Raw genomic sequence first — 23,289 nt, forward strand, 5'->3', positions numbered from 1 at the left:
TCCTACCATTTTGGATTTGTGCTGCTGGAGCAGGATTGAGGAGCAGCATCCCCATGGATGGGGTTTAGATGATCTCCTGAGGGTCTTTTCCAAGCTGGATGGGATTTTAACTCCGGGAATGGGCTGGGAATTCCATCCAGTCAGCAGAAGGACTTCGTTTGTCTGGAAGTCCTTTTAGGCCTAGCTCTAAATGTTCCAGGCAGGTCGATTTTCCTCTTTGATTTATCATCTTCATTTCCCCCCCAGGAGTTCCTTCCGTCCACAGCCTCCCTTTCTCCTCACTCTTATTTATGGCCTCTAGTCCTGGTTTTCCTCTGGTTTCCCTCCCATAAAATATCTTTTAGGGGGAAAAAAATTCTGTATTTTATATTCTGCTGGAGTCGGACTGGGGGGAAAAGGGGTTTTTTAGAGCAGGGATTGCAGGGCAGCACTGGAGAAGTTCCTGCTCTGACATTTTTAATGGGAAAGAGTTTAAGGCTGGAAAAGAAATGGGAGCCTTGGAAGAGAAATGGGATAGGAGGGAGGAAACCTGGCACTTGTTGTTATTGTGGAATCAAGGAATGTTTTGGGATGGAAGGGACCTTAAATCCCATCCAGCCCCTGCAGGGACCCCTCCCACTATTCCAGGCTGATCCAACCTGGCCTTGGGCACTGCCAGGGATCCAGGGACAGCCACAACAAATCTGGCAATTCCAGCCCAGCCAGCAATTCCCAATTCCCAGTATCCCACCCAAATCTCCCCTTTTCCAACTAAAGCCATTCCCTGTGTCCTGTCCCTCCATCCCTTGTCCCCAGTCCCTCCCCAGCTCTCCTGGAACACCTTCAGGCCCTGCAAGGGGCTCTGAGCTCTCCCTAGAGCCTTTTCCATGTAAACATTCCCAGTTTTCCCAAGCTTTCCTCGCAGGAGAAATACTCCAACCCTCGGATCACCTCCACCACCCGTTCCGCACTCCCTTGTTTATTACAAATGAAGAAACAATCAACTATTTCCCTTTTTTGTCTCCATTCAAATATTTTTTATTTTCCTTTTAGACCATTTAAAATCCAAACTAAGGCAACGAGAGAGCAGTGGGGTCTCACCAGGAGCCCCTCCTCATTATTTACACTCAATTAATTCCAAATTTCAATTTTAACAGGGATTTAAACCTTTTAAGGAGCCTCTGGAAAAATTTCACTGAGTGGAGATGGATGTGCTCTAAAACCAGACTTTCCTAACCCAGTTTGTTGTTCATTAATTCCACAAAATTAAGTTTCTGTCCTTTAAGAAGTGGAGGAACAAGCATTAATTAGGTTTGGGATTATGAAACCAATAATTACTGATTTAAGATGTTAATACTCCCAATTTGTAACAATTATTCCACGCCGAGCGCGTCAGGTGGCCTTTGGCGTCAACGCCAGTTTTTCCTGGCTTGGGAAATCCATTTTTCCTGCTTTTTTTTTAATGGAAAAAAGATGCAGGTACAGAGGGAATTAAAACCCCAAAATTACTGTTAAAAAAATCCCATTCTCTGCAGTGTCAGGGCGAGTTTAAATCTGGTTTACTCCACATTTTTTTGGTGGGTGCTCCTGGTCCATCCGGATTTTCCAGCACGGTGGGGATCCAGAGTGAGCTCTGGAACAACCTGAAGGAAGTGGGATTAAAAATGCTTTCAATGACTCCGTGTCTTGATTGGAGTGTACTTGATTTAATGATAATGGTCAGGAATTTTTTTAATCAACTCTGATTGCGTTTTTCCATGGAATTTCATCTTGGAATTGCCCACGCCACTGTTTTATTTTGACCTCTTTTACCTCATGACTCTGTCCGCTTTCTAAGGTTGATTTTTTTTCTTTGCTGCTCTATTAAAAATTAATTTAATGGCTCTTTTTTTCCCCTAAAAATCATCTGATCTTGGAGCTTTGAGGGATCCTCTCTCCACCCAAGTTTTTCAGTTCACCTGCTTCTTTTTCCATAAAAAAATCAACCTGGTTCTTCCCCAAACTGACTTGGGTTTCCTTCCATTTCCAGCTATTCTTGTTCCTTATATTTATATTCCCTGGAGCCAAAAGAGCTCGTCTGTACTGATTTTCCCCATGAGGTCCTTACAGCCAACAATAATTTATAAAGTACAGATATAATTTAAATTATTCACTGTTCTTTTTGGAGAAATTCAATGTTTGGCACTTGTTACACCTTGTCCAGAAAACTCAGATCCTGAGATATTTTTCCAGTGTGGAAGTGATTCCTGCTGGACTTTTCTTTGCCCTTTAATTAATTCTTTTTCATTGCCCTTTAATTATTTAATGCTGTTTATAAACACGAGAGCAGGTTAGGATCCTGTCACGTCACGGATTCTGAGTGTGGAAGTAAATTAAATCCTTCCTGCAGAGTGATCCCAGAAATTCCCATTATTCCAGGACTTTTCCAGTGATTCAGGCCATGCCTGGGACAGTTTGGTGCTGGGAATCTCTGCTGGGAATTCATGGATGTGCCTTGTTCTGTGTGAGCTTTGGACTCCTGGAGATTGGGAAAATCCATTGATTGGGAAAATCCACTGATCCTTTTCCATCTGTGCAGATGCCCAAAGGATCACGGAATCATGGAATGGTTTGGTTTGGAATGAGACTTAAATCCCCCCCATACCCCCCAGCCATGGCAGGGACAGCTCCCACTGTCCCAGGCTGCTCCAGCCCCATTGTCCAGCCTGGCCTTGGGCACTGCCAGGGATCCAGGGGCAGCCACAGCAAATCTGGCAATTCCAGCCCAGCCAGCAATTCCCAATTCCCAATCTCCCATCCATCCCTGCCCTCTGGCACTGGGAGCCATTCCCTGTGTCCTGTCCCTCCATCCCTTGTCCCCAGTCCCTCTCCAGCTCTCCTGGAGCCCCTTCAGGCCCTGCAAGGGGCTCTGAGCTCTCCCTGGATCCTTCCCTTCTCCAGGGGAACATTCCCAGCTCTCCCAGCCTGGCTCCAGAGGGGCTCCAGCTCTTGGAGCAGCTCCATGGATTCCTCTGGATTCACTCCAGCAGCTCCAGGTCCTGCTGCTGTTTGATCCAGAGCTGGAGCAGCCCTGCAGGTGAGGTCTCACCTGAGTGGGGCAGAGGGGCAGAATTCCCACCCTGAGGGATCAGCCCAGGGCAGAATTCCAGGTCATGTCCAGCCTCTGATCCACCAACGCTCCCAATCCTTCCCCCCGGGGCCACTCCCATCCCTATGGAAGTCGAGCATTGTGGTGGGCTAAAAACCTGTCTGCTCCCTGGGGATTCCGGTGCTAATCCAGCCCCAGAAACGCTGGGAATTGGCTCTGCTGGGTGTCCCTGGAGAAGGAAATCCCTCCTGTAGTGCTGCTCCCCCTCTGCCACCCCCGGTGTCACCAGGACATCCCCGTAATTCCAACCAGGTGTATTTATAACCCCCATTAACAGAGGAGAAAAAATGTTTTCCCCATAAAATCCCATCACGGAGTGCCCATTGTTTTGTTCCTTTTGGAATTCCGCTGCAGCCCGAGCCCTCAGGAAAGCACCACCGGCTGGGGCTGTGTGGGGATTGTTGATACTGTGGTCATTTGCTTTGTCCTTTTGTGTTGGAGTGTGTTAACAGCCTCCTGGCAGGGCTCTGATCCTGCCGAAATTCCATTGGAAATCGATGGAGGCTCCTCAGGGGGCTCCCAGGGTCATGCTCTCCATCGTGGGAACAAGGAGGGAACATTTGCTTCCTTCCAGCTGCTGGAAATGCTGCTCGTTCGCAGTGCCGGGGCTGTTCTGCACAGGCAGCACTGCAGATGCAGAATAAATCTCTTTGAAAAGCTTGGAGAGGGGAAAACAGCTCTCATGGAGCTGGGAATAACTTGATTCCCGTCTTTCCAGCTTGGTTAGAGCTGTTGTGTGTCCACACCGGACACGTGAAGGGGTGGAGAGCGGGAGAGCTCATTTTCCTTTCTGTGGGATGCAAGAAATGGAGAAATTAATAGAATTTTTTGAGGTTTATATCCCACACAAAGCATTTCAAAGCTGCCTTGATAGAGAAGCTGTGACTGCTTCATCCCTGCAAGTGTTCCAGGCCAGGTTGGATGGAGTTTGGAGCACTCTGGGATAGTGGAAGTTGTCCGTGCCCATGGCAGGGGTGGCACAGGATGGACTTTAAGCTCCTTCCTTCAAACCCAGACCATTCCAGAATTCTGTGAATCATTGAGAATAAATCTGATGAGGTACAGCTGAAGGAACTGGGAAGGGAACGGAGCTGGGAAAAGGCTGGAGAGTTCCTGAGGGAGCTGGGAAGGGGCTGGAGAATTGCTGAGGGAGCTGGGAAGGGGCTGGAGAATTGCTGAGGGAGCTGGGAAGGGGCTGGAGAATTGCTGAGGGAGCTGGGAAGGGGCTGGAGAATTGCTGAGGGAGCTGGGAAGGGGCTGGAGAATTGCTGAGGGAGCTGGGAAGGGGCTGAGCCTGGAGCAAAGGAGGCTCAGGGGGCCCTTGTGGCTCTGCACAAGTCCCTGGCAGGAGGGAACAGCCAGGGGGGTCGGGCTCTGCTGCCAGGGAACAGGGACAGGAGGAGAGGGAACGGCCTCAGGCTGGGCCAGGGGAGGCTCAGGGGGGACAGCAGCAGGAATTTCCCCATGGAAAGGGCGCTCAGGCCTTGGAAGTGCCCAGGGAGGTTTGCAGTGCCCATCCCTGGAGGTGTCCCAGGAATTGCTGGAGGTGGCACTCGGAGCTCTGGGCTGGGGACAGGGTGGGCACTGGGCACAGCTGGGACTGGATGATCCTAAATTATTTTCCAACCTCAATGATTCCATGGTTGAAAGCTTGTGCTGGGTCAAGGAGGGAAAATAAGATGGAAAACATGAGAGTTTCACATTTAAGGATAACTCAGGAGCTGAATAACTCCAGCTCAGCAATGCGTCACCGCTGTCTCTGCTCTGCCTGCCGGGATGAAGCCGTTCCCATCCCTTTCCCAGATGTGTTTTATTCTTATCCCTCCTGCTCCGAACATCTGAAGACAAAGGCAGCTAATTAACAAATGAAATCAGCAAATGTGCAGGCCCAGCAGCTGGGAGGAGATGATCCAGCAAATCCAGCCTGGATCCTGCCGAGCTGTTCGTGTTTGTGTGACTCTCCCGGAGCTCAGGTCGGAGCTGTGGGGATATGATCCGTGTTCCTCACTCCCAGGCAGCTCAATGCCTTTGGAATTCTTCACAGGGAGGATTTTACAGTGTCTGCCACACTCCGTGCACCTCCATTCCACCATGAGGATGCAATTCCCAGGGAACTGGGATTAGACCCATTCTCATCAGCTTAGGCTGAGTTTTCCATTTGTTCGAGAGCTTAGGGATGTGTGAGGGGAATTCTTCCAATCTGGTGTTTACCACGCCTGGCCCACCTGGGTTTTGGGGAGTGTTTGGTTCAATTCAGAGATTAAAGACTGAGAAATTGAACCTGATGGTGGCACAAACCTCTGTGGGAAACATCTTTCTGTAATTATTTTCAGGTTGATTAAGAGACTTTAACCACGTAGCAGCACCCTTGACTTCAGTTTGATTTAAAGAGTGATTAAGCTGTTGACTCCTCATAATTTCATCAACCCAAAATGGAAATTTTGGGATATTTTTTTTTCCCTTTCTGGTAAAACAGTGAGGAGATTTGTCTTGTTGATCTTCCCAGTGTTAAATCTTTATAGGTTTATTTTTGTGTGCTATTTGAAATTATGGAGTCTGGAATGGTTTGGGATAGAAGGGGCCTTAAATCCTCATCCCATTCCACCCCTGCCATGGCAGGAACACCTTCCACCATCCCAGGCTGCTCCAAGCCTCACCCAATCTGGCCTTGGGCACTTCCAGGGATCCAGGGGTTTCCCTGGGTGGCCATTCCAAGGCTTTCCCTTCCCTCTCAGCCTTCCAAACCCCTGGATATTCCCGTGCTGCAGGGGAAGAGCAACCACCCACATGCACAGAGCTTTAAGCAGGGACGGGGTTTAAATCTGCTTAGAAACTTGAATGTCCATTAGTGCCAACTCAACCCGAATAGAAGCTGGAATTCTGGAGAACTTCCATGAGCACCAGGATCAGGTGGATTTAAACAACCTGGATAAAGGCAGGGAATTTTGGTGTTTCCCTGCAATATCCCTGCAGAGTTCCTTGTCCAAACACCGTATTTTTCCTGCTTTTTCTATTTTCCAGCTCTCGCATGGCCCGAGCAAAGCCCAGCCTTATGTAACCACCCAGTCACACATTTGTGCAGCCCTTCCCAACACCGGGAATGTTCAGGGAGATCTCCCAAAAATTTGGGAGCATTCTTTGCTCGCCTAGTAGCGCTTCTGCTTTTGCTTTGCTGCAGCTGTCGGGATCTTTCCAGCACTGCTGTTGGAAAAAAAAAAATCCATCGGGTTCTGCAGTGGGAATTTTCCATTAATTGACCATTACGAAATGCTTTGGCAAAGGCTTCGCTGCAGTTCCATTCCCAGCTTGGATTTCTTGGAGCCTTCCCGATATTCCTATCAAAATCCATCCCTTGCCATAGTTCAGTGCTTGCTTGGAAGGGATTAGCTGGAGAGGGACTGGGGACAAGGGACGGAGGGAGAGGACACAGGGAATGGCTCCCAGTGCCAGAGGGCAGGGATGGATGGGAGATTGGGAATTGGGAATTGCTGGCTGGGCTGGAATTGCCAGAGCAGTTGTGGCTGCCCCTGGATCCCTGGCAGTGCCCAAGGCCAGGCTGGACATTGGGGCTGGAGCAGCCTGGGACAGTGGGAGCTGTCCCTGCCATGGCAGGGTGGGCACTGGATGGGATTTAAGATCCCTTCCATGCAAAACCATTCCATGTTTCCATGATCCAGCATAGACCTGTTCCAAGAGAGAAGATTGGACAAGCAGGTGATGGCATCACAGCTCCTGGAATCATGGAGTAACTTGGAATCATTTATGTAAAATGGCCTCTTGTCCAACCCCCTGCTCAAACCAGCACCACCTTCATTCCTCAGGTCTGTGGCCAGCCCAGCTCTGGATGTCTTCAGGTGTCCCATGGCCCCTCTGGACACTTGTCTGATTCCACAGGGAATTTGTTTTCCTTATATCCCAGAGAAATTTCTCTTGGTGCAGCTTAGACCTCGTGGTCCTTTCCTCCGCACCTCCAAGAAGAGTTTTTCATCTTCTCTAGAACTTCCTGGTGGCAAGTTGGAGACAGAAACTCCATCTGCTCTTCATCCCAGCTTCTCCTTTGTCTTCTCCAGGAGTCCCTGGTTGGCATTTGAAGACAGAAATTGGATTTTCCCTTCATCCAACCATCTCCAGGTTGGCCAAACCCAGCTCCCTCAGGATCTGGATGGCCTCCGGTCACCTTGGTGGCCTTCCCTGCATTGTTCCCATCTATCCACCTCTGCAGCTGCACAGGGCGCTCAGGAATTTGTCTCACAGGGATGGGTTGGATGGGAGGGAATTTTTCCCTGGAAACAGCTCTCCTGCTCTTGCAGCCAAGGATGGATGTGGTTCGAGTCCTGATTCCAGGTTTTGAGGGATTCCCTGTGCCTTGTCTTGAGTAACTTCATGAAAATGAAGCTGAGCCCAGATTTGGGCTCTTGGGTCTTTTATCCAAGGATTCGCCTTCATCCGAGGGTCAGAGGTTGGAAGAGCATCCCTGGACTCGGTGATGGAGCTCATGGCTCCTTGTTTGCCACCAGGGATGTGCTTTAATAGGGATAACTTGGGAATCAATGCAGGAAACATTTTGTTCTCCCTCAAAACTCAGGGAAGAGGTGTTTGACCCTAAAAATTGCAGCGAGTTAATTTTCTCCTTTTTTGCTTTCAACCTCATGAGGAGAAGCCAGAATTTCTGAGCACTCTCAGCCCTTTCCGAGCGCTGCCGTGATTTCAAATAACCTTTCGAACAAAACTGAAATCTCATTAGGAAATGCCATCCTAATTTGGAGCAGCAGATCCATAATTTGCTTCTGTGATCTCAAATTAAATGTTTTGGAGGGGAGGACGAAGGTAACATTTATTTAAATTCTGTGCCCCATTACGAGGTGTCATTGCTGGAATTGTTGGGAATTTTGGAACAGGTTTTGTTTCTAATTAATCAAGAGTCTCTCCAGCTTCACTCTTCTTATGCAAATAGAAATGGAGTGGCTAAAGAGGAATTTTTAATCTTTAGATGAATTTTTAGTCTTTAGGCTAGGTCTTTTTTTCTGGAAATTGCTTTTCAAAATGGAATTTACATATATTCTAATCTATTTATTTTATTAACAAAGTTCTTCCTTAAGAATTCCATGGATTGTCAAGCTTTGGAAGAGGCTGCTCAGGGAAGGGGTGGAGTCAGCACAGCTGGAAAAGTTGTGGATGTGGCTCTTAAAGCCGTGGTTTAGTGGTGAACGTGGTGGTGGTTGATGGTTGGATTTGGTGATCTCAGGGGGCTTTTCCAACCTCAACAATTCCAGGATTCTCCACCTTTTCAGAGGGATTTGTGGGTGCCTTTGGTTTCTTTTGGTCATGTGAAGATTTGAGAACCTCGTTCTCCATTTCACTGAAATTTGGCCCCAAGTAAATGATGAACCGACATTTTGATAATTACTCACAGCAGACTTTGCACATATGGGGTTAAATTTGGGGACAAGGGAATAATTAACCGCTATCCAAAGGGGTTTAAGGACTTTAAAGGAACAAGCGGTGCCGAGAAGGTTCTGGAATGGTTGTAGCCAGGGATGGATGAGCTGCACATGGAATGTTGTGTTCCTGTGTGCTTTGAGGGCACAGCTGGAATGCTGAGTCCGGGATCAGCTCAACAAAAACATGGAATTGTTGGAGAGGAGATCAGGGAGATGCTCCGAGGGCTGGAGCTGCTCTGGAGCCAGGCTGGGAAAGCTGGGAATGCTCAGCTGGAGAAGGGAAGGATCCAGGGAGAGCTGAGGGTACCTAAAGAGGCTCCAGGAGAGCTGGAGAGGGACTGGGGACAAGGGATGGAGGGACAGGACACAGGGAATGGCTCCCAGCACCAGAGGGCAGGGATGGATGGGAGATTGGGAACTGGGAATTCCTGGCTGTGAGAGTTATCATTTGGAAGTTGTGTGTTTTTAACCAGTACTTAAGAAAAACATCTTTTGCTTTCTGTTTTTTCCCTTGTCCCATTTCTTTCCTTCCTCAATAAAATCGTCCCTCCAGACAAAGCTCAGGAAAAAACCCCAGACCAGGAATCTCCTTTTTCCTGGTGGGATAAAGCCCAAATTAATTACTTTGGTATCCTCATATTCCAAGGGCTATTGTATTTTTATTCTTTGTGGAAGCCAATTCCTGGTTGTGGGCATCTCATTTTCTTGGAGCTGCTGCAGTGGGAGTAATTATCTGATATCTGTATTTTAATCAAGAGAAATGTGTTCCAAAGCCCGGGATGAATTTACCTGCTGGAAGTTAAATGCCTGTAACTAAAAGCAGGGAATCTGCATTAAATTGCTGCCTTAAATTGCAGCTTTAAAAGCAAACAGCTGCGTGCACGTGATCCATGGACTCCTGGATTCTGCCATTTGGATGCAAATCAGGCTGTCTATTTATTGCCAAAGCTTTATAATTTTGTGGAAAAGAGTTAGAAGAAACAAGGAGTAAAGCTGCGAACCAGACGAAACCGCGGTAATCACCGTGCTATAATAGAAATATGATTGACATTAGCATGAGATTGGCTGTGTTGTTCTGCCTAAAAATGTGAGTTTTGAAGGAGATCCAGTTGGGGAGAAGGAAATAAATCCTAAGCCTGACTTTTCCTGCAAAATCCCTAAAATCTGGGGTTTTTCAAGCTGTTTTGTCTCTGTCTTACCCTTGACTAGTTATGAGGCGTCACAGGAAATTCCCGGCGCCACGCTGTTGTCAAGCTGGCTAAAGCCTGGCTTAAATTTGTTTTTTCCAACCTCTTTTTTCCCCCAGATTTGGATGATCCCATAGTCACGGTCCACCAGAGCATTGGGGAAGCCAAGGAGCAGTTTTATTATGAGAAGACCGTGTTCCTCAGGTGCGTGGCCAACTCCAACCCGCCCGTGCGCTACAGCTGGCGCCGCGGCCAGGAGGTGCTGCTGCAGGGCTCTGACAAGGGAGTGGAGATCTACGAGCCCTTCTTTACCCAGGTAGGCCTGAAAACCGGGAATTCTTTCCCCGTCTTGAGGCTTTGTAACGAGATCTTCCCTCTGGGTTTGTGGGGTGGGGATGGGGGATGGCCTCCAGATTGTGATGCCCCACCCAAATTCTCCTGGATGTTGTTCATAGACTTCCTGACGTAAAATATATTTAAATTTTTGTAAAAATATGGATTATTAAATTATGAGGGAGCGATATCTACAGGAGGCCTTTTATTGTGATTTTTATTGGGTCCTGCAAGCCCAAACTTCTGATTCAATTCCTATTTCCTCATCCTTCCCGATCCAACTCAGTGAATCTGCACTCAGCCTAAATTACAGCCTTAAAATCTCTTCACGTAGATTAAATTTTAGATTAAATTTTAGATTAGATTTTAGATTAGATTTTAGATTAATTAAATTAAATTGAATTAAATCTAAAATTTAGATTAAATTTTAGGGAAAAATCTCTTTATGGAAGAGGTACGGGCTGTCCAGAAGAGGGCCGGAGTCTCCATCCCTGGAAGTGTTCAAAAACCGTGCGGATGTGGCACTTGAGGACATGGATAAATGGAGAACCTGGTGGTGGTTGATGGTTGGAGTTGATGATCTTGGAGGGCTTTTCCAACCTTGAAAAATTCCATGATTCCGTGATTCCATGAACCCCCCCCCCCATGCTGGTTTTCATACTCTTTTTTTCCTGCCTCTTTTATCTTTAAATACAAGGTTTCATTTCACAATTTCCCCACTTCAAAATGCGGTGGCAAAAAAGGAAATAAAACCTTTTCCCAAGTCTTCCTGCTCCCATTCCCAGCCCCCAAGGATTCCTGGCTCTGTCGGATAAACTGAGATTAATTTATCACTTACACATTTACACTGAGTAAAGATAAAAAAGGTGGCAGATCCCATTGTCTGTGGCCAAAAGTGTGGGATGGTGTTTGAATGAAAAAATAAAAATAAACAAAGAAAGAGGGGAAAAAAAAAGGGGGGGAAAATTGGTTTGGAAAATCCCAAGGAATAGCAAGGGAAGCCAGAGGTGAAAACTGCCTGGTAATTTGGTGTTCAGAGCAGAAAGCAACTGCGACTTTCATAAATAATTTTCACTTAATGATTTGAGAGCACCTTCATTTGTGGCTTTTTATTGTACTTGACAGCTTTATATTGCTCCAACAGCTCTGTGTTTTCCGGAGAAATGTGGAGCCCGGAACCTTGCAGAGATGGGAATTAAATCACAGAGCCATGTTATTGGTGTCCTAAATGTAATGAGATTATTTTTAATTCAACATGAGCAGACCCAGTTTAGCAAATCTGGGGCTTTGCTTGGGCTCCAGTGTAAACTGAAGTTTTGAAATGTTTTAATTAAAAAGGGAAAGTGGATTTTTTTTTTTATTTCATATTTCACTATGGAAATGCTGAGGATTGCCTTCCCTAAAAATCTAAGGATTCATCTACTAAGATGTGTCACATGAAATTAGATTTTTTTTATTTTTTTTTTTTTAGGCTATTACGATCACCCTTCCTAAAATCTCGGCGTGGGTTTAATTAATGAATAAATCAGATTGTCCTGGTGATATTCCAATCTTATCCATAACCTTTCTGCAGTTATTGGAGGGCAGCTGGAATTAGTGTGGCTGGGATCTGTGCAGGCAAGATCTGCTCTGTGTTTATGAGAGGAGAAGATGTAATTAAAGGTTCAAGAGTCATCAACATCTTCTGCTTAATTAGTTCATTTCATGGTAGGGATGCAAATAGGGAGAGCTGATGGGAAGAGGGACAGAGGGAATTTGGCTTCAGAGAATCAGGACTTGGGAATTTTAAGAGGGAACTTTTTCACTGAGGGCTCTGAAGGTGGATTTTAATCTGGAAGTGAAATGGAATAGAAACGGAAACAAAACTTCTCGGGTTTTTTTTTTACCCAAAAGAGAGGTTGATTGTTATTTCTGATGGTTTTGTTATTCAGATAATCACAAAATCCTGGAATGCTTTGGGTGAGAAGGGACCTTAAATCCCATCCCATTCCAACCCAGGGACACCTTTCACTGTCCCAGGCTGCTCCAGCCCCAATGTCCAGCCTGGCCTTGGGCACTGCCAGGGATCCAGGGGCAGCCACAGCAAATCTGGCAATTCCAGCCCAGCCAGCAATTCCCAATTCCCAATATCCCATCCATCCCTGCCCTCTGGCACTGGGAGCCATTCCCTGTGTCCTGTCCCTCCATCCCTTGTCCCCAGTCCCTCTCCAGCTCTCCTGGAGCCCCTTCAGGCCCTGCAAGGGGCTCTGAGCTCTCCCTGGATCCTTCCCTTCTCCAGGGGAACATTCCCAGCTCTCCCAGCCTGGCTCCAGAGCATCTCCAGCTCTTGGAGCAGCTCCATGGATTCCTCTGGACTCTCTCCAGCAGCTCCAGGCCCTGCTCTGTCCCCAGAGCTGGAGCAGCTCTGCAGGTGGGGCCTCACCTGTGCAGCGCAGAGGGGCAGAAGCAGAAGTCCCCCCTTTCCCCTTTTTACCCATCCTCTGGGATGATCCCAAAATCCAGCCAGCAATTAAATCACAGGAGACACTTGGAAAACTGGGAAAATCCAAACAAATTCCTTAAATATGACCAGATTTTTCCAGTCAATCAGCAAACGCTGGCCATTTATTCCAGCATCCGTGGGGGGAGAAACGGAGCAAACCTGCCCATCCTCATCCTCAAAAACATTGGGAAAATAAAATTCCCAAATCTCGATGGAGGTTTTTTTTTCCTGAGAGTTTGCATCCTCCTCGTCACTCATTGGAATTGCTCAGCCTGAGCACGAGATTAAATTTGCTGTATTTACGATAATTATGCAATTAGACATAATTAGACTAATTATCCCAACCAATGGGGAAAATATATACATTTTTATAAATCTCTGCGAGCTGGGGATGGGATCCAGAATTCCATTGGGAGTTCAGCCCAAGTTCAACCTGGAGCAAAAGAGGGAATTGCTGGGATGAAGCTGCCCCATGCTTCCAGAGCTCAGTGCCTTTGGCAGCCTGGGTAGGGCCCTTCCCTCTTTCAGAAGAACCTCCTAAAGCAGGAATTTGATCCTTAGGAGCAGCCTCTGCAAGGCTTAATTTTAATCCCATCATTTCCATGGGATTGGTTGTCCATAGAAACCATTTGAATCCCATTATCCCCAAAATCTCTCCAAAATTTCAAGGACTGTTTCTTTTCTTTCCCACTCAGCTGGATCTTCTTTTTTGATGGATTTCTTTTTTTATTTTTCCCCAGTTCTGTACATTCATTTTCTCAAACTTCCATATTTTTCCTAGATATTCCTGGTGAGTTTATCCCTGTGGTATTGTTAAAAATCAAATCCATGTGTTCCTAAGGCTGTGCCAGTATTAAAGTTGTTCAGATTTATCAGGACACTGGATAATGAACATTTGCCACGTTTTTCTTTTGGAACTTTGAGGGGGCGAAATCTCACATTTCCCATTTCCCGGTTTTCTGCTGTCTGTGTTTGAAGGAATTCGACATTCCATGTCCTGTTCAGCTCCCTGGCTAAAAATAGAATCCAGCATCTCCTCATTTTTGGAGGAAAACAGGAGGAATTTTGTACCTTGGGATTTTTTCTCCATGGAAATTGTACCTTAAAATAAATCATCCTGAAAAATTTGCGACTTGAAGGACTCCATCAACCCAATTTCCCTCTGGCTTTCCAGTGTTGATATTCCCTGTATCCTTTGGAAATCCTTTGTGGGAGGATCTCGAAGCCTTTAGGTAGAATCCCTGGAAAAGCTATTTCCATTTTGTGGAATTTCTTGTGAATTTGCTCTTTTTTTGGGCTCATCCCTCCTGGATCGTTGGTTGTGTCTTGTGGATGCAACATCAGCGGTCAATCCCAAGAAACACGCTCGGGAATGTTGGAGGAGGATGGAATTCCCAGATCCGTATCCGCTTTTTCCCTCCCTCCCTCCCTTCCTGATGTCCTCTCCTCCTTTTCCAGGGAGAAACAAAGATCCTGAAGCTGAAGAACCTGCGACCTCAGGACTACGCCAACTACAGCTGCATCGCCTCGGTGCGGAATGTCTGCAGCATCCCGGATAAAATGGTGTCCTTCCGCCTCTCCAACAAAACTGGTGAGCTCCAGCAGAACTTCCTGCCCTGCCCACACTCAGCTCTGGTATTTCGGGCTCTTTCAGGGAATCCTGGAATGGTTTGGGTGGGAAGGGCCTTGAAGTCCATCTCATTCCAGCCCCTGGCAGGCAGGGACACCTCCCACTGTCCCAAGGGAATCCAAGCCCCATCCAACCTTGGGAACTTCCAGGGATCCAGGGGCAGCCACAGCAAATCTGGGAATTCCAGCCCAGCCCCTCCTCACCCTCCCAGCCAAGAATTCCTTCCCAATATCCCATCTCAATCTACCCTCTTCCAGCTTAAAGACATTCCCCCTTGTCCTGGTCACTCCAGCCAGGAATTCCTTCCAAATATCCAACGTAAATCTCCCCTTTTCCAGCTAAAAGCCATTCCCTGTGTCCTGTCCCTCCATCCCTTGTCCCCAGTCCCTCTCGAGCTCTCCTGGAGCCCCTTCAGGCCCTGCAAGGGGCTCTGAGCTCTCCCTGGATCCTTCCCTTCTCCAGGGGAACATTCCCAGCTCTCCCAGCCTGATTCCAGAGCAGATGGGCTCCATGGAGCAGCTCCATGACCTCTGGAATCCCTACAACAGTTCCTTGTTTTCCCTGTGCTGTTGAAACATAAGAATTTTTATTCCACAAAATATTTCATGGGAAAAACCCGACCTTTTTCTACTCTGGCATTGATTTCAGGGATTGATTTGACCTTTTCTTACATCGACCTAAACATCGATTCCTTCATCGATTCCAACCAAAATGTTTCCTTTCGGATTTAATTGTTCCAAATGGAAATATCCAAGGGATTGTGCTGAAATCCTCTTGTGGGAAGATCTCAAAGCCTTTAGGTAGAATCCCTGGAAAAGCTGTTTCCATTTTGTGGAATTTCTTGTGAATTTATTCGGGTTTTTGGTCTCGTCCCTTTTGGATCAGCCACTTGTGTCTCTCCCTCTTGTCGTGGCTGTAACTCCAGGGGTCAATCCCAGGAAATGCACTCGGGAATGCTGGGGGGAGAACGTGAATCCCAGATTTTACCTCTCCTAAAGGCTCCGTGTCCAGGATAAGCACAGGATGTGTCTGAAACGGTTTCTGAACCTCCCACCAAAAAACTTCTGAGCTTGGACTTCTGACCAGCCGGGAATTTCAGGGGAACGTGCTTTGGAAAACAATTCCACAGGAAGTGTTTGGACATTTGGAGAGTTCAGGTTAGATTAGGGTGGGTTAGGCTTTAATAATTTGTGTCTGAGGCCCTGAAATCAGGGAGAAAATGAACACAAAATGCTGAGCGTGGCCAGGATCAACCAGGAATTTCATTTGCACTTCCATATTTCCCATTATTCCTGCCCTCAGGGCTTTATTCCAAGGAGCTGCCTCCATCTTTTTTTGGAATTACTGATTGGACAATAGATCTGTGGTTTCCCACTGCTGTCCTCAACCCTTGGAAGCAGCTGGAATTATGGTCTGCTCCAAAGACATCAGGGAAAATGATTTGGAAGGCCTTAATTTACACTCCCATTAATTTTTCCAGGGAAAATAAATATCCTGGAGTGAGGTTTGTCCCTCATGAGCAGCTCTGGTTTCATGGCAGGAGAAGCCTTTCTATGGGAGGTGTGCTTGGGAGTTGGGAGCAGCTCCTGACCCTCATCCACTGAGTGTGGGAATTGGTCCCACTCCCGTTTTTCCTTGGAATAACTTTTCTGTTGGAGCCAGCACAGTCTCAGTTCATGTTGAGCCTCATTTTCAAAAGAATTGATGTTCCAGCACTTGGGGAACACCAAACTCTCCTTTCCTGAGCCCAGGATGGGTGTTCCCAGGGGGATTTTGCCCAAAGAAGGAATTATTCCCACCTTACCCATGCCATGGTTATTTGAGGAGAAAATTGCCTTTTCTGGAGTCATTTCCCAAGTAAACAAGTCTGGAAAATAACAAAGATTCCCACTTTTCCATGAGGAATTTGATCACAAGCATCAAGGGCAGGATTAGATGTGAGAAGTGATTAATGCAGGAGTTCATTAAAGACAGGGACTGAGGACTGAGGGCGACTCTAAAACAAAACTTTGCTCATTTAATAAAACTTCACCTCACAGAAGTTCTTCAGCTGAACTTCACCCGGTGTAACTCCGGAGAAATGAGAGAAACTGTAAATCCGGAGGAATCCAGGATAAATCCTAAGTAATGAAAATCAGAGCCTAAAGCTGAAGGTGTTTCAGTCCTGTCCTGTCCACTGGTTTTAATTGGAAGCTGGAGGGATGGGATGGAGAGCCCGGAATATCTGAGAGGCACAAAGACGTCCCAGGTTTATTGTCATCAGGTTCTGAGTGTGCTTAATTCAGCTGCACTTTGTGGGATCAGAATGTGGGAATTTGGCTGTTCTGCATTTGATGGAATCATGGAATGGTTTGGATTGGGTCTGAAATCCCATCCAGTGCCACTCCATCCCAAGGCAGGGACACCTCCCACTGTCCCAGGAGCTCCAGCCCCAATGTCCAGCCTGGCCTTGGGCACTGCCAGGGATCCAGGGGCAGCCACAGCTGCTCTGGCAATTCCAGCCCAGCCAGCAATTCCCAATTCCCAATCTCCCATCCATCCCTGCCCTCTGGCACTGGGAGCCATTCCCTGTGTCCTGTCCCTCCATCCCTTGTCCCCAGTCCCTCTCCAGCTCTCCTGGAGCCCTTTCAGTCCCTGGAAAGTCCTTGAACCCTTCCCTTCTCCAGGTGAACATTCCCAGCTCTCCCAACCTGGATCCAGAGGGGCTCCAGCCCTGGGAGCAGCTCCACGGACTCCTCTGGATCACTCCAGCAAATCCACAGCTTCCTTGTGCTGAGAATTCCAGAGCTGGAATTTCCCAGGCGGAGTCTCCCGAGGACGGAACAGAGCGGGACAATCCCATCCCTCCACCTTTTCCATGCGACCCTGGATCCTCACCCAATGCTGTGACCTCCCTTTTCAGACAAAAAGATTCTTTTGTTCCAGCACAGAGCAGCTCAAAACCCAAAACCAGCCCCAAAACCAGAAGTGGGTGCTGGAAACACCCCAGAGGCATCACTGTGCGCAGGGGACAGTTAAATACAATTTAAAGCAGAAGGTGCTCGTTGAGATTGATTTTGTGTCTAAAGGCAGCAATGAATCTGTGAATTCCTTATCTCCATAGATAAGAAGTTTGAAGGGAAGCACCCCCAGGGCAGGGGTGGAATGGGGTGGGATTTAAGGCCCTGTCCATCCCAAACCATTCCATGATTCTGTGATTCCATCCCCCTCTCTCTGCCTTTACCTGCACCGTGCTTTGCTCAGGTTTCTCTGAGCAGCAACAAATCCCTCCTTGTGTAGAAATCCCTGGATCCGCTGCTCCAAGCCCAACTCTGCTGAGTGTCCAAGAGGAATTATTGACAGCTGATGGTGTCACCAGTTTCCAGAGGAGGCACTAAAAAAAGGGAATTTTAGCCCCAGCTCCTGCTGAATGGCACATGGAACACTCCGAGCTAAGAATAACCTGAATGGAGCCTTTCAAGGGAGTTCATTGTTTCAAAATGCCAGAGAAAAAGCAGGATATTTACCCAGAAAACCACGGGAATTCTGGGCTCCTCAGAATAGTTCTTGTAATATGATTGAGGAGAAGCAAATCAGGCTTTTATCTCGCTCCACAAAGCAGCTTGGGTGGCACTGATTCATTTGGAAATGATATTACTTTGTCTGTTAGCAGCCGGTTTAGAGCAGGTGATCATTAATCCATAAATTAAGGCTGAGTTTTGGCAGCTTCCAGGATAAAATAAACCAGCCCAGGAACTTTTCCCGAGCAAGACGAGTCTTTCAAGCCGTGATTTTTCAGCTGCCTGCCACAGCTCATTGAAATCACAGCTGAAGCTGCTGCTCTGTCTGGGGCATGTGGTGGGAGACAAATTAAGAGAGGCTTAATTCACTTTTAATCCCTCGATTAAACTGAAGTCTGTCATGATAAACTTGCTTTGTTTCCTGCCAGTCAGACAATGCACTGCAAAGGGAATTATGGAAGGGGGAAAAAAATATTTCTCTTCACGATTTCTGGCATTCCTGGGGGGAGGTGACTGGGATTTGCATGAAAGGAAATCCTGAGGATGCTCTGAGCTGAGCACTGCAGGTGGATGGTTTTATGGAATTCCAGAATGGTTTGGGATGTAGGAGATGTTAAATCCCACCCATTCCCACCCCTGCCATGGCAGAGGCACCTCCCACTGTCCCAGGCTGCTCCAAACCACATCCAACCTGGCCTTGGGCACTGCCAGGGATCCAGGGGCAGCCACAGATTTCCAGGATAATTCTTTGGTAAAAAAGGAGCAATAGAAAATAAAGCTGGAAAGGATCCCAAGGGATCCCCCAGTCCTCTTCTTCATTAAGTCTAAACCTTGCCCTACCAATCCCGTTATCCTGGCTGGTTTGTGGCTCCCTGCAGGGCTGACAGGGAATCTCACCCTGGCATGGAATGAGGAATTGTCCTCTTTCCCTTTGCAGCAAGATTTTCCATGTTGGAATGTAGGTGTCTTGTCTCAGGAGCGGCTGAGGGAGCTGGGAAGGGGCTGGAGAATTGCTGAGGGAGCTGGGAAGGGGCTGGAGAATTGCTGAGGGAGCTGGGAAGGGGCTGGAGAATTGCTGAGGGAGCTGGGAAGGGGCTGAGCCTGGAGCAAAGGAGGCTCAGGGGGCCCTTGTGGCTCTGCACAAGTCCCTGGCAGGAGGGGACAGCCGGGGGGTCGGGCTCCTATTTTCCATGTAAAAATCTCCAGGATCAGAAGAAATGGCCTCAAGTGTCACCAGGGGAGGCTCAGCTTGGATGCTGGAAAAATTCCTTCATGGAAAGGGTTTCCCAGCCCTGGCAGAGCTGCCCAGGGATGTTGGGAGTGCCCATCCCTGAGGGGTTTAAATCCCTGAGGATGCAGCACCTGGGGATGTGGGGGAGTGATGGCCTGGGCAGGGCTGGGAATGGTTGGACTCGATGTCTTTGAAGTGTTTTCCAATCCTAACAATTCCATGACTGTATAAAGAACATTTCCTTTATTCCCTGGGGGTCACATCATCCCAGTGTCCCCAGGCCCTGCTCAGCTCAGTCCTGAGGGAATGCAGAGCCCTCCACATTCCCAGCCCCACAAACACTGGGTCCAACCAGAGCTGCTTCCCTGCAAATTCCCAACAAATTCCATTTTCATTCATCCCTGGATCCCAGCCCCCTTTTCCCGAGCACGTTGCTGGTGTTCGTTCCTGCCCAGACCATGTCCTCCAGAAGCCCAAGGGTCCCTCCTTGGCAGCTCCTCATTAGCCAGCCATCCCTAATCCACTAATTAGGATGTTGCTGTTGCAGCAGGGCTGGGCTGAGGTGTCTGGAGCTGTTCAGGCAGAGCTGCACTCCGGGAATTGAGGAACAGCTCATCCCTTCTATTTTTGGAAAGCGGGAGTTGTGCTCTAGGGGCTCTTAGATCCATGACCTCGGCTGGCAGGCCTGACTTCGGCGTGGCTGGGATGGATTTAATCCCGCGCGGATCTAAATTTAGCAAGGAAGGGACAATTCCACCATGGGTTTAAGCTGGCGAAGGGAGGATCCTGCTTCCCTCAGCACCTCCGGATCAAATCCCCACGGAATGAATCCCTCCAGTGTGGGAGCCGGGAGCTTTTGTAGCCTCTCCCGAGCGAAACCAGCGAGGAAGTGCCTTGAAAAGCCAAGATCCGCCTCCCTTCCTCCCGCTGGAATTCTCAATGCCACATCTGTGCGTGAACGGCAGCACGAGCCCACGGAGGCATCAAAGTGCTGGAAAAGGGAGAGGAAAAGCAGCCGGGGAAAAAAGGGGCATAAAGATGTGAGTCATCAACGCTGCGGCCCCATGGCTGGAAAAACAGAGGGGTTCTGGAAAAGTTGGAGGAGGGGAAAAGGGTGTTGGGGATGGAAAGGAGTGCGGGGAATGGGATAGGGATACCTGGATTGGCTTGTGTGGAAGTATGGGAATATATAAATGTACATATAAATACATAAATATATATATAATATAAAAATTATATAATATATAAAATATGAAATATAAAATAGAATATAGAATATACAATATGTAATATATAATTATAATATATCTAATCTAATACATAATATAATATATTATATATAATATAGTATATATAATATATCTAATATAATATATGATATATAATATCTAATGTATCTAATATAATATATAATATATAATATATAATATGTAATATATAATATGTAATATGTAATATATAGTATATAATATGTAATATATATAATATAATTAATATATAAATATATAAACACAGAGCTCAGCAGAAAAACCTGCATAAATATGATTTATAGTTCCATAAATCTGTTTATAGTTACATTCATTTATAATTTTATTATACAAATATTATTTTATTTAATATTTTAGTTAAAATTATTAATTAGTTTATAATTTTATATTTATATTTTGATTTTTAAGGAAAGGTTCTTTGAGCATTGCCCAGGCTCCCCAGGGAATGGTGACGTTCCCGAGGCTGCTGGAGCTTTGGGAGCACTGCCAGGGATGCCCAGGCTGGGATTGTTGGGGGGTCTGGGCAGGGAAGGAGCTGCACTGGATGATCCCTGTGGATCTTTCCCACTCAGGATATTCCAGTTCACAATCCTCTGATAATTCCATTCTTTGTTTCTATGCTGTACCTCCCCTCTCCGCTCCCTGAACCTCTGCATTTTCCCTTTCTGACAGAGCGCCCAGACAAAAAGATCTCGCTCTTGCCTCAGCTTTAAGCCTCTTTATTTCAGGGACAGGCTCAGGGCAGGCTGAAAAAACAGGATTTTATTTCTTTTTAATCCCTGACGGGAGCAGAGCCCGCTCAGGGACCCCACGGGAGGTTCAGGGACACACACACAAGGTGGCTCTGGCCATCGAGGGACACCTGCCCTGGGTGGGGGCAAGCCACCCCTTTGTCCCAGAACAGATCCAGGTGTTTTACCAGCTGGAAATTGCTCCTGTGTGCCAGGGAGAACCCTAAATCCTGCCTGTGACAGGAATTAAATCATCTCTGAGGTCTCTTCCGACCCAAACCGTTCCATGAGGAACCATTCCATGATGATCCTAAAGCGCTTGCAATGCCTAAAGCTGCTCTGGGAATATTTTACCTCAGTTATTCTATGTGTCAAGTGAAAAATGAAAAAGGACACAAACCTGAAAGATCTGGGATTTGAGAAACTTCTCTTTATTTCTTCTTGACCTGGAAGTGCTGGAAATTTAAAGGCAGTGAAAAGGAGAGGGGAAAAAATGGAGAGTAAGTCAAAAAGAAAGATGAGATGTAAGGTAAATACATTTTATTTGCCTAGAAACAAAGTTTTTAGAACTAGAGCTGTTGTAGAACTGTTTAGCTGGAGAATTTTCTCCTTTTTTCACGAGGTGTGCAACTTCCACTGGGATCTCTCTGTAGCAGCAGAGGATAAACATAAAAAAGTATAAAAGAGATTTGCAACACTTGTTCAGTTTTAGGATTTTTTTCTCTTATTTTTTTCCTGGGTTTTTTTTTTTTGGTTTTTTTTTAGGGGTAATTTTTTTTAGGGGTATCTGATGATAAAAAGACAGGACCTGCCCTGTTGAAGGGTGAGCAATAAAATGTTTGGTTTGGCCCTGGAAAATAACAGTAAAAAAAAAAAAAATTAAAAATATGATGGGGAATGGAGCCATAGAAAGGGAGATTTAGGCTGGATTTATGGAAGGAATTCCTGTCTGGGAGGGTGGGGAGGGGCTGGGATGGAATTCCCAGAGCAGCTGTGGCTGCCCCTGGATCCCTGGCAGTGCCCAAGGCCAAGTGCCCATGGCAGGGGCTGGAATGAGATGAGTTTTAAATGAGTTTTAAACTCCCTCCCAATCCCGTTCTGGGATATTCTGATTCTAACTCAAAATCTGGGAATCACAATCCACACTTGTTTGAACTTTCTGGATAAATAGTTACAGGAATGCTGCCTCCAGCCTGGCAGGGAGCACAAACCCTTTCCCTCTGCCTGGAAAGGGCCGGCGCACCGCGCGCCTCGTTAGGAATATTGGCTTTGTGTTCCTGCAAGAAATGCTGGCTGTAAATGAAATGGATGCACACACAGCAATGGATATAAAAATATAATTCAATTATGTTCTATTACTTCGGTTCTGCCTTTCAAATAATGCCCCAAACTGGAGGAAATAATGTCCTTTCATTTCTATTCATCACAGCTGAGAGCCTTGTCAAGGACAGGACTTGCTGCCTGTACTTTGATATCGCTATTAAATTATTGGGTTTCTTTCGCGTTTCCAGTAATCCCTAAAGCCAATTGTGACATTTCCTCAATTCCATACATCCAGCCTAAATACCTCTATTTGTCTCACTGTAATTATGACACGTTGGCAGTGGATTTTTTCGGGCTGCTCCCAGAATGACTGATGGATTTTCCTCCCAGTGCGATTCCAGCCTCAGCACCCCATCCCGGGCAGCAGCAGAGACTCCACCCCTCCAATTCCCTCAGCATCTTCATCAGGTCCTTGAATAATTCCCCAAATGGTTTGGGAGGGATGGGAGCTTCAGGATTGTCCCATTCCACTCCCTGCCGGCCAGGGACACCTTCCACTCCAATGTGGAATGTTCCAACCGGGAACATTCCAAGGATGGAGCAACTACAGCTTCTCTGTGCTTGGCTTTAATTAGCCTGGTCTAATTAAGAGTGTAAATGATGGCTTAACGAGTGCTTGCTTTGTGCTCAGCCTGAGAAGGTCTTGCCCCAGCCATTGATCCAGACCAGGGTGCGTTTCCTGCCGGTTTAGGATTATCCCACTCCACTCCCTGCAGGCCAGGGACACCTTCCACCGGATCAGGTTGTTCCAAGCCCCATCCAGCCTGGAACATTCCAAGGATGGAGCAGCCACAGTTCCTCTGGTCAGAGTGCTTGGCAGCCTGGTTTAATTAAGAGTGTTAACAACGGCTGAACGAGTGCTTGCTTTGTGCTCAGTCTGAGAAGGCCTTGCCCCAGCCATTAATCAAACCAGGGTGTGTTTCCTGCTGGTTTAGCACCTTGTGAGGACTGGGCTATGCTGGAGCCATTAATTATTAATTTCCTAATCAATCTCCATCCATCTGCCGCGGGTGCCTGACTTGCCTTTAACGCAAAG

At 47.0% G+C, this 23,289-nt stretch overlaps 1 protein-coding gene across 2 annotated transcripts in view; it reads left to right on the plus strand.

Annotated features, from left to right (window-relative positions):
- MDGA2 (MAM domain containing glycosylphosphatidylinositol anchor 2) overlaps positions 1-23,289 on the plus strand; it is a 192,261-nt gene that overhangs the window by 77,543 nt on the left and 91,429 nt on the right. For both annotated transcript variants that reach the window (XM_086892409.1, XM_023927218.2), the window contains 2 exons: positions 9,875-10,071; positions 14,029-14,161. In XM_086892409.1, the coding sequence (XP_086748535.1) occupies positions 9,875-10,071; positions 14,029-14,161 (330 nt within the window). The remainder of the gene's footprint in view (positions 1-9,874; positions 10,072-14,028; positions 14,162-23,289) is intronic.

The sequence above is a fragment of the Cyanistes caeruleus genome, chromosome 6 (genome assembly GCF_971803275.1).
Source record: "Cyanistes caeruleus chromosome 6, bCyaCae1.hap1.1, whole genome shotgun sequence".
Classification (NCBI taxonomy): Eukaryota; Metazoa; Chordata; class Aves; order Passeriformes; family Paridae; genus Cyanistes; species Cyanistes caeruleus.